The 11,143-nt window shown below is 50.7% G+C and overlaps 1 protein-coding gene across 1 annotated transcript; it reads right to left on the reverse strand.

The window, feature by feature from the left end:
• Positions 1-6,939: 6,939 nt before the first annotated feature.
• On the reverse strand, positions 6,940-9,547 carry LOC125554393 (sucrose transport protein SUT5-like). Its single transcript, XM_048717961.1, has 7 exons — positions 9,452-9,547; positions 9,310-9,375; positions 8,556-8,838; positions 8,311-8,489; positions 7,808-7,993; positions 7,242-7,718; positions 6,940-7,122 (listed from the first exon to the last, which is right to left on the reverse strand). Exons 1-7 carry the CDS (start codon positions 9,515-9,517, stop codon positions 6,940-6,942), a joined length of 1,440 nt encoding a protein of 479 aa, XP_048573918.1. The 5' UTR covers positions 9,518-9,547.
• Between the last annotated feature and the right edge of the window lie 1,596 nt (positions 9,548-11,143).

The raw sequence follows: 11,143 nt of genomic DNA on the forward strand, positions 1-11,143 counted from the left end.
GAGATTGCATTGAGGAATGCACATAGCTTCACAATGGCTAATCGGACGTTTTCCGGTAGAAGCCCCCTCAATGCAACCGGAAGCAGTTGCGTCATAATCACGTGGCAGTCATGAGACTTTAGGTTCTGAAACTTTTTCTCTGGCATACTTATTATTCCCTTTATATTCGACGAGAAGCCAGTCGTGACCTTCATACTGAGCAGGCATTCAAAGAAGATTTCTTTCTCTTCTTTCGTAAGAGCGTAGCTGGCAGGACCTTTATACTGCTTCGGAGGCATGCCATCTTTTTCGTGCAAACATTGCAGGTCCTCCCATGCCTCAGGTGTATCTTTTGTCTTCCCATACACGCCCAAGAAGCCTAGCAGGTTCACGCAAAGGTTCTTCGTCACGTGCATCACGTCAATTGAGGAGCGGACCTCTAGGTCTTTCCAGTAGGGTAGGTCCCAAAATATAGATTTCTTCTTCCACATGGGTGCGTGTCCCTCAGCGTCATTCGGAACAGCTAGTCCACCGGGACCCTTTCCAAAGATTACGTACTGTAAATCATTGACCATAGCAAGCACGTGATCACCGGTGCGCATGGCGGGCTTCTTCCGGTGATCTGCCTCGCCTTTGAAATGCTTGCCTTTCTTTCGACATTGATGGTTGGTCGGAAGAAATCGACGATGGCCTAGGTACACATTCTTCCTGCATTTGTCCAGGTATATACTTTCAGTGTCATCTAAACAGTGCGTGCATGTGTGGTATCCTTTGTTTGTCTGTCCTGAAAGGTTGCTGAGAGCGGGCCAATCGTTGATGGTCACGAACAGCAACGCCTTAAGGTTAAATTCCTCTTGTCTGTGCTCATCCCACGTACGTACACCGTTTCCATTCCACAGCTGTAAAAGTTCTTCAACTAATGGCCTTAGGTACACATCAATTTCGTTGCCGGGTTGCTTAGGGCCTTGGATGAGAACTGGCATCATAATGAACTTCCGCTTCATGCACATCCAAGGAGGAAGGTTATACATACATAGAGTCACGGGCCAGGTGCTGTGATTGCTGCTCTGCTCCCCGAAAGGATTAATGCCATCTGCGCTTAAAGCAAACCATACATTTCTTGGGTCCTTTGCAAACTCATCCCAGTACTTTCTCTCGATTTTTCTCCACTGCGACCCGTCAGCGGGTGCTCTCAACTTCCCATCTTTATTTCGGTTCTCACTGTGCCATCGCATCAACTTGGCATGCTCTTCGTTTCTGAACAGACGTTTCAACCGTGGTATTATAGGTGCATACCACATCACCTTCGCAGGAACCCTCTTCCTGGGGGGCTCGCCGTCAACATCACCAGGGTCATCTCGTCTGATCTTATACCTTAATGCACCGCATACCGGGCATGCGTTCAGATCCTTGTATGCACCGCGGTAGAGGATGCAGTCATTAGGGCATGCATGTGTCTTCTCCACCTCCAATCCTAGAGGGCATACGACCTTCTTTGCTGCGTATGTACTGTCGGGCAATTCGTTATCCTTTGGAAGCTTCTTCTTCAATATTTTCAGTAGCTTCTCAAATCCTTTGTCAGCCACAGCATTCTCTGCCTTCCACTGTAGCAATTCCAGTACGGTATCGAGCTTTGTGTTGCCATCTTCGCAATTGGGGTATAACCCTTTTTTGTGATCCTCTAACATGCGATCGAACTTCAGCTTCTCCTTTTGACTTTCGCATTGCGTCCTTGCATCGACAATGACCCGGCGGAGATCATCATCATCGGGCACATCGTCTGGTTCCTCTTGATCTTCAGCAGCTTCACCCGTTGCAGCATCATTGGGCACATCGTCTGGTTCCACTTGATCTTCACCAGCTCCCCCTGTTGCAGCATCACCGTATTCAGGGGGCACATAGTTGTCATCGTACTCTTCTTCTTCGTCGTCTTCCATCATAACCCCTATTTCTCCGTGCCTCGTCCAAACATTATAGTGTGGCATGAAACCCTTGTAAAGCAGGTGGGAGTGAAGGATTTTCCGGTTAGAGTAAGACCTCGTATTCCCACATTTAGTGCATGGACAACACATAAAACCATTCTGCTTGTTTGCCTCAGCCGCATCGAGAAACTCATGCACGCCCTTAATGTACTCGCGGGTGTGTCTGTCATCGTACATCCATTGTCGGTTCATCTGCGTGCATTATATATAATTAAGTGTCCAAATTAATAGAAGTTCATCATCACATTAAAACCAAAATGCATACATAGTTCTCATCTAACAACATATAGCTCTCCAGAGCATCTAATTAATTAAACCATACATTGAAACTATGTAAAACATTTCAATGCGAAAACAAATGCGATCATAATCGCAACCAAGGTAACAATTGATCCAACGGCATAATGATACCAAGCCTCGGTATGAATGGCATATTTTCTAATCTTTCTAATCTTCAAGCGCATTGCATCCATCTTGATCTTGTGATCATCGACGACATCCGCAACATGCAACTCCAATATCATCTTCTCCTCCTCATTTTTTTTATTTTTTCCTTCAACAAATTGTTTCTTCTTCAATTAATTTAACCTCTCGACAATAGGGTCGGTTGGCATTTCCGATTCACATACATCCTACATAAATAAAATCTATGTCACGTTGGTCGGCATAATTTTCATAAACAATAAATGAACCAATAGTTATAAAGATAATATATATATACCACATCCGAATCATAGACAGGACGAGGGCCGACGGGGGCGGATACCAAAACCATCACACTATATAAGATGCAATAATAAAAGTAAGAAAATAATACAAGTATCTATGTAAACATACAAGTAAGAATATTTTTCCTTTCAGAAAGAAGATAAGAACAAGAGGCTCACCACGGTGGTGCCGGCGATGAGATCCGCGCGGGTGATCGACGGCGGTGAAGACGGGGACGGGGCGTGACGGACCGCTAAACCTAGACAAATATTATGGAAAATGGAGCTTGGAGGTCCAGCTTGGAGAGGAGAAAGCTTAAGTAGTGTGGCTCGGGCATTCCATCGAACACCTTGTGTGCATAGGAGGTGAGCTAGAGCACCACCATGCCCTCTCCCCCTCGGCCAGAGAAAAACAGAGCACTGGGGTGCTCTGCTCGCGAGCGAGGGGTATATATAGGCACCTCATTGGTCCCGGTTGGTGGCATGAGCCGGGACTAAAGGGGAGCCTTTGGTCCCGGTTCAAGCCACCAACCGGGACCAATGGTGGTGGGCCAGGAGTGAGGCCCATTGGTCCCGGTTCATCCCACCAACCGGGACCAAAAGGTCCAGATGAACCGGGACCAATGGCCCACGTGGCCCGGCCGGCCCCCTGGGCTCACGAACCGGGACCAATACCCACATTGGTCCCGGTTCTGGACTGAACCGGGACTAATGGGCTGACCCGGCCTGGACCAAAGCCCTGTTTTCTACTAGGGGGGGTGTTAGAAATATATTTGGGTTACATGTATTTGGTAGTCTAGGATTTGTAATCCGTCTCCTACACTCTCGGCTATATCGACAAACGGCACAAAGAGCTCCCGCCTTGCTTGAGCGACCTCGTCGGATTCTTCTCCAGTCTCATCGTCTGCGTCGCTACCGTTGTGACTGCGGGGGATGTTGAGTAACGTAATTGTATTAGCAAACATAAATAAACTAGGAAGTATTCTGACTTGCCTTGTACTCCAATCTGATCACGTACTCCAGTATATATACCCATGAGACTCAAGCAATAGAACGAACCATTCCACTAATCCTCACTCCCTTCTAAAAGACCTGGTCACAGACGACGCCCTCGTGCGTATCCTGCTACGCGTCCCACCGACCTCCCAGCGCCGGCTCCGCCTCGTCTGCCGGCACGGGTGCAATCTCGTCGACGCGCGCGGGGTGGTGAATCAGTGGAGCCAAGCCAAGACTCTGGTGGTCACCGCGGAGACCGTGTACGTACCTGTCGATGGGGCTCCGCAGGAAGCTCTAGACCAGCAGTCCAGCACGGATGGCAGCCTCTACAAAGGCATGAGCCTCTGGTGGTCGGCACGTGCAACGGCCTCATCTGCCTCTGCGACGACCGGATCAAGCCTGCCGGCGCCATCATCCTAGCCCACCCCGTCACCGGCGAGACACTGGCCCTCCCGCTGGTGGTAAGCAGGTGAGCTTGTACTGGCCGTACAGCTTCATGTACCACCCTGCGAGAGGCCAGTACAAGGTCGTGCACGTATCATACAAGGTCGTGCACGCATCGTACGACACCTAAGAAGTGGCACAATAGTAGACCCCCCCTCCCCCGCCCCCGTGTCGCCCGCTTTGGGCGACTCGGGCGGCGACTAGGGTTTCCCCATCGCGTCGCCGCTCCCTCACCCTCCCTCCCTCGCCGCCACCTGAGAAAGATGCCGGATCCGCTCGCGTGGCCGCCCGTGATGGTGGCGGCGAGGCCTCGGTCGCTCCTTTCCTCGAGGAGGACCTCGGATCTGGGGCGGCGGCGCCTTCTCGCCCGGCGTCGTCCGCGGGTGTGCTCTGGCCGGCGGCCTCGACCATGCGGGTGGTGAGACGTCGGCGGGTGGCGGTGGCGGCGCGGAGGTCTTACCCTCCTCGTCAGATCTGAGGTTGGCTCCGTCCCCCTGTCTCCCTCGTCCCAGCCGTTTCTCGCCAGCCTCCCTCCGAGCGCCAGTATGATGTTGGTGGGTGACCGGTGGTCTGGTTTTGGGCCGCGGGAAACCGTTGGCCGGCTTGGCCGGCCTGGCAGCAGCGACGTCCCTGACGCCGTCTCCTCCTTGGAGGTGCTGTAGAGGCCCCTCCCCTTTCCACCCCTGTTTCCCCCTCCCGGGTGAAAGCCCAAAATCTGGCTTGGATTGGGCGGTGACGGTGCGCTGTGCGTCGTGTCTTCCTTGGGGGCGCCGTCTGGGGAGGGTTGTGTTCAGGTGAGGGGTTCAAAGATTGGAGCTTGGGTTGCTTGGGTGGTCCGGTGACGGCGGTGTCACGAGGTTCGGCATGGCTGTAGGCGTCCTCGTCGGTTGCCTGGCAATGCTCCTCGGTGGTCTGTCGGTTTACTTGCTGCCTTTCTTCAGTAGCTGCACCTGATGGTTTTCCTGCAGCTTTCAGGCGTTCTAGGTTGGGGCGATGCGGCAGTCGCGGAGTGCTCCATTGTTCAAGTGGTGATGTGATGCGGCTGCTCCAGGTACCGAAGCTGGCACGTCCCCTGCTCTAGGGTGAGCGTCTCTCAAGTCCGCCGGTACGCCGCCTTGCGAGCCATGGCGAGAGGGAAGGGTCCCTCTGCGGCGAGAGAGACGGCGGATGTGTGTTCTCTTTCTACTTGGGCGTTGGTCGGGCACACTTACCACACTTTGTTGCAAGCAGGTCCTCGTCGTGCTCGTGTGTGCCCCATCCCTAGATGGCCGTTTGGCTGTAGTCTTCGGCTAGGACAAGCTTCGTGCTTTGTTTTCCTTATTCTTTTTGAGCTTGTGCGACCCTTGAGTTGTAAGCCTCCTAGAGTGTCCTCTTGTATTGTTTGATCGTGGGGATTTGTGTGTATTTGTATTTTCTGGCCGGTTGATAGCCTTGTTAATTCAAAGCCAGACTCTTCGCAAGCCTTGGTTCTAAAAAAATCATACGACCGTGACCGGATCTGGGTGTTCATGCTCGGAGAGGCGTCGTGGCGGCGTGTCCGTGGCCCCGACAACGAGACTATCGCAGCCAGCACAATCAATCAATCATAGTAAATGGCACAATGTACTGGACCGTCAGGTGCGACGAGACAAGGGTCATGTCTTTGGATCTCCACCGCGAGCGCATCTCGCCCGTCGAGTCACTGCCGTCCGTGCTGCCCAGGCCCATACCCTCCATCATATCTGGCGTCGCCTAATGGAGGTCCAAGGGAGGCTCTGCATCGCCATTAGCCACGTCTCGCAGGCGATGAACAAGGAGGATATGTGGGTCATGGAGGGGCATCAAGGGAGGTCGAGCCGCTGGTACAGCGTGCATAAGCACAAGCAGCTCACATGGCCGCACTTCGCTCACGGCGGCGAGCAAGTCCTCACGCCAGTCACCGCCGACCTCTGCAAACACACCATCATACCAAAAAAAAAATGACCTTCTGTCCATAGTAGGCATATTTTGGATGGTCGCCTTTTTTCTTTTTGCGAGAATAACTTTTGCTCTATTCATCAACTTTCAAGGTAGTACAAAGAACACTAGAAGTAAAAAATACATCTAGGCTCATAGACCATCTAGCGACGACTACTAGCACTGAAGCGAGCCGAAGGCGCACCGCCGTCTTCGCCCCTTCATCTTCGGAGCCGAGCAAACCTTATTATAGTAGACAGTCGATAAGTCGTCGTGCTAAGACCCCATAAAACCAATGCATTAGAACAGTCGACTTCACCCAACATTTAGAAGATCATTAGCATAAACATATAAAGAGGGTGTCAAATCCTATCAACTTCGAATTATAAACATGCTAAGACTCCTCCATATCGCAAGAATTGGAAAAATTACTCGCACAATGAGATCATAAGCATCGCGCACTGAACCATGGTAAACATGGATGAAGTACCAAAGTAATACAAAAATGGATCTAGTCGGACTAATTTATTACAAAGAGGTGAAGATGGGATAGTGTCGATGTAGACAGATGATGCTGATGCCTTCTTGATGCGGTGAGCGGGCGACGGAGTCCCTCTATCAATTCCCCCTCCGGAATCCATGCGGATGCTAGGGTTCTTTGTTCTCAAAGAGTTTCCGGTGGCTGACGTATGATCTCGATACGATTGAATGGGGGTGATAACGTACCAAAAAGGCAGTATATTTACTCAAAAAAGACGGTGCACAGGTCGTGTGTTGATCGTAAATCACGAATCAAACAAAAATGTGATTAGTCTTCTAATTGCTCGTAGACAGACCACTTAGCTTGAGAACAAGTTTGCATCCAAGGTCCCTCTCGTGCCTGGGGATGTTCCATATCAGCGCTCCCTGGAGGCCATGGCGGTGGCGTTGGACGTCCCTCTCGTCCCTCTTGTCTTGGGAAGCAGGATGAGCGCAAGGACTGTACAGATGAAGGCGAAGGCGCAACCAATGCCGAATGCCGGTGTGTTGCCCTTTCCAAAGGCTTTGTCGATTGGGCCAGCGGTGAGCACGATGATCAGCTAAGCCAAGAGCAACAAGGTAAACAACCAAGTCAAGACCAACGCAGGGGAAAGTAAACTAACACCCTGAGGTGCTGATTAGCAACTAGAACAGCCGGCCGATTTTGTATTTTTATCACCTGTGGCACGACGATGGCAATGTTGAGGACACCAATGGCGAGGCCTTGGCCACTGTCGTCGGCAAGCTTAGAAGCAACAGCCCACGGTACACTGAACAACACGGCCTGTGGGATTCCGATGAGCGCGAAGAGGGAGAGCGCGATGACCCTGAGCTTGGGGTCAGGGCCGGTGAGGCCAGCCGTAAAAGACGCGTTGTACCCCTTGGTAGAGACCAAGCCAAGGATCACCATGGCCGTCATGATGCCAAATAGGATGAAGTTGCTTAAGGACCACACGACCCTTGACGTGAGCCTACCGCAAAGGTGGGGGGTGTTGAAGGCGGCAGCCAAGAGGCATATAGAAGAGAGCAGCAGGCCAACGGCGCCCTCGCGGACGCCGGCGTAGTAGACGGCCACCTTGGGCCCCTGCGGCTCGCCGTGGTAGATCTCCCTGCCCATCCAGTCAGTGCCATACTGGATGAAGGGGAACCACGCCAGCTGAGAAAACATGTCAGAATAGTCAGTCAATCCTCGATGGGTGAGGTGCATGCATTGTTTTAAGAGGTTGTGGATGCACAAAACATTACCCAGGTTACAGCCGTGACGGCGAGCACTTTGAACATAGATGGGGGAAGGTTCTTCAAGCTCTTGAAGAAGTCGCCAAAGCCGCATATGCATCCACGGCGGCCAGAGGGGGCCTCCACGTCGGCATTGTCGAGCTGCTTCTCTTCAGCAATATACATGGTGATGGACGTACTGATGATAATGACGATCTGAATGACATGAGCTGAATAAGCAGCCGTTCATGAGATAAGTGGTTCTGAATTTCAGTTTAGAAAATATTTCGACAATACTGGTTTCGAATTTCGGTGATTTGGGTTTCCATTCGGCCAATTAATGGACCGAAATCTGTGACTTAAATTCGAATTTTAAAAAAATCATTTGAATTTGTGTATACTACCATAATAACAGAAATATTTCTATGGAAAAGCAATTATTTCAGTAGCTATGGGAATGAGTAAAATCTTTGAAATCTCGATGACATTTTATATTGAAAGTGAAAACTATAAATGTTGCTCTGACGGTTTACCACAGCTGTGAGGAAGGCGCCCTTGAGATTTGCGCAGGCTTCGCAGCACGCCGTAGTTTTGAGCCAAGGGAGCCACACGTGCCATTCACCGTCGGCACCAGCCATATAGCCCAGGATGTTGCCGATGGCCATCCACCCGCAGAAGATGGCCTGCCCGACGCTGGGCATATAGTTTCTCGCTAGTCAAAAAGCTAGTCAGTCGTTTTAATTCCCAAGTTTGATGGATGATGTATGCATATTCTCACCAGAGAGATCAGCCATCAGCGCACGAGCCGGACCTTGGGCGGCATTGTTGGCGAAATTGAGGAACCAGAACCCGACGATATACACAGCTGTGGCGGCCCAGCGAGGGCCCGTGCTGGTGGTGCAATGCTCCTTGGTGTCCCCGAGTAGCCGCCCAATGTCCGCCGAGAAGCCGATGGGCATCACGGAGAGGCAGATGACGAGACATCCCGCGACGATGAAGGGTCTTCTCCGGCCCATCATCGCTGTGCACCTGTCGCTGTAGTAACCCACGATGGGTGGCACCTAGCCGATGAATCATTTCACACTCATGTTAATACTTCATCTGTTAGTACTCCATTTTTCCCGGTTTATAGTTCCCACGCGTATCTCTAGGTTGTCCATTTTAGCCAATGTAATATGAATTTTGTACAGAACAATTGAAATTTTCTCATGGTATAATTTTTGCAATATATAACTCGTATTATTTTGGTTAAATCATCAATCTAGGAAAACAAGTGTGCCTGATAAACCGGAAAAGAGGTAATGCCACTTAATTATTTTGTCTTCCTTCCAGTGGAGATAATTCACAGGCTTGAAGAAAAAAGGGTGAGCGAGGAGCCGAGGATAAATGCATGCAGATATGAGAAAGAGGATCTTCTCATGTTAACTACTTACATGGATTGGGGGGAAATCATGTAAATATCTGTTTTTGGAAGAGAGTATTTTGGAAAGGGAAGGGAATGAATTAATGGGATGAGAAGAGATGGCACTCACAACAAACCCAGCGATAGGTCCGCAGATCCAAGCGAGGGAAACGTCGTGGTGTGGGATCCCAAGACTCTGCATATGCAACCCACCGAACGACCCAAGGATGAGGTAATAGATCATCAAGAATTAAGCAGCCACGGAGAGGCACCTGAGAGTAGGGAGAGAGGAGGGAGAGCTGCAGCGCCCAGGCGTACTGGACGCCGCCGGCGACCATGCAGATGCAGGCAAAGAACAGCCTCACCAGGCCGTATGACTTGGCTCTTCCGGTCAACGCTGGGGCGCGGCCGTTAATTAATTTTGTGGATGCATGGATCGTTGATGGATGACTTTTGGTGTTTTTTTTTTGTGAGCAAGCGCTCATATACACGCGCATACACTCACCCCTATGAACGCACACACGCACACCCTACCCCTATGAGCACCTTCGAAAGACTGAGCCGGCATATCATCTTGAGATTTACGAAGTCACCGTAGGCGCCTCGTCGTCGACGGGAACGTCTCCTCCCACTGAAAGCGCTTTGCCGGAAATCCTGAAATAAATCCAGGAATAATGCGAGCACCAGGATTTGAACCCTGGTGGGTTGGGGATACCACTGTCCACCTAACCAACTCAACCACAAGTTGTTTTGTTTCCTTGTGTGGTGTTTGAAAACGGGAACTCGATCAATCAATATATAGTCGCGCGCGTCCAACTTAAAAAGACTGACTGACTTAAGAAGGCGCTGCATGACGTCGGCGTGATCTCATAACCGCACGCACGTCCTGTTCTGTTTTCCCTTTTTTTTTAAACGGGAAAACGTCCAGGTCGTGGACGATTCGTTTTCCCTTTATTTTTCACGCGACTTCCAAGCCTTTTTTCCCGGGGGTCCGCGACTTCCTCTTCTTCTCTAAGACTTAATTACTGTACGTTTCCGATGACAAACAAAAAAATGTTCCATCCTTTTTTTTAGAGAGAGAACACCAATTTTTTTTGCGGGAAAATTGGAGAGCTTTATTTCATGAAAGCACACTCGGTGCAGTCAGCCAGAAGGCTGGTCACCAAGAAGCTAGGGGTTTCATCGAGCCAGCTATCGGTCACATTCACTGTGCAAGCTCGCTTCCCACACAGATGCGCCGGAACGTTTGCCGCTCGATTTACATGAAGAATATCAAAAGAAGCAAAAAGAGGTACATAGCTCTCCTATTTCTAAAAGTAAAGGAGCCACAATTGAACAAGAACTGTGGCGAGATTGCCAGAACTTCACCAGCTCCAAACAGTCGACTTCTATGATCACATGCTGAAATCCACGAAGACAAGCAAAGCGGACTCCATCGCGCAGTGACAAACACTCCATCATCAGGGGATCCGAGACTCCCGTGTATGGTTTACACCATGAGCCTAGGAGAGCCGAGGATGATCTGGCTACTCCTCCAGCACCGCCCCGACCTTCAACCAGCTCCAAAGCGCCGTCCGTCGTGATCTTGACCGAACCCTCCTCAGGGGGCCGCCAACCATAACCCGCCAAGATTCAATACCGCCAACGAGAAATACCACCGTGCCGGAACAACCACAACAACAAGAAGAAGACCTCAAGAAAATAAAATTTTTTTAGGGAACCTTGAGAAATTCTTTTACTCACCACCGCCGTCATGACTTACATATCCACTAGAGATCCGAACGAGGATCCCGGTGGTCCTCACCCACCGACGACCACAAGGGCATCAAGGATGGGGAGCCGCACCGACCGATGCCGGAACAGGCGGCGTACAGGGCGACACCGTTGGCTTTCTAAACAAAATATTCTTGTGTGTGCGATATCAACCCCGGGGCTATTTGCCCACCGACTAGGTCCCAAACAAT

The sequence above is a fragment of the Triticum urartu genome, chromosome 4 (genome assembly GCF_003073215.2).
Source record: "Triticum urartu cultivar G1812 chromosome 4, Tu2.1, whole genome shotgun sequence".
Classification (NCBI taxonomy): Eukaryota; Viridiplantae; Streptophyta; class Magnoliopsida; order Poales; family Poaceae; genus Triticum; species Triticum urartu.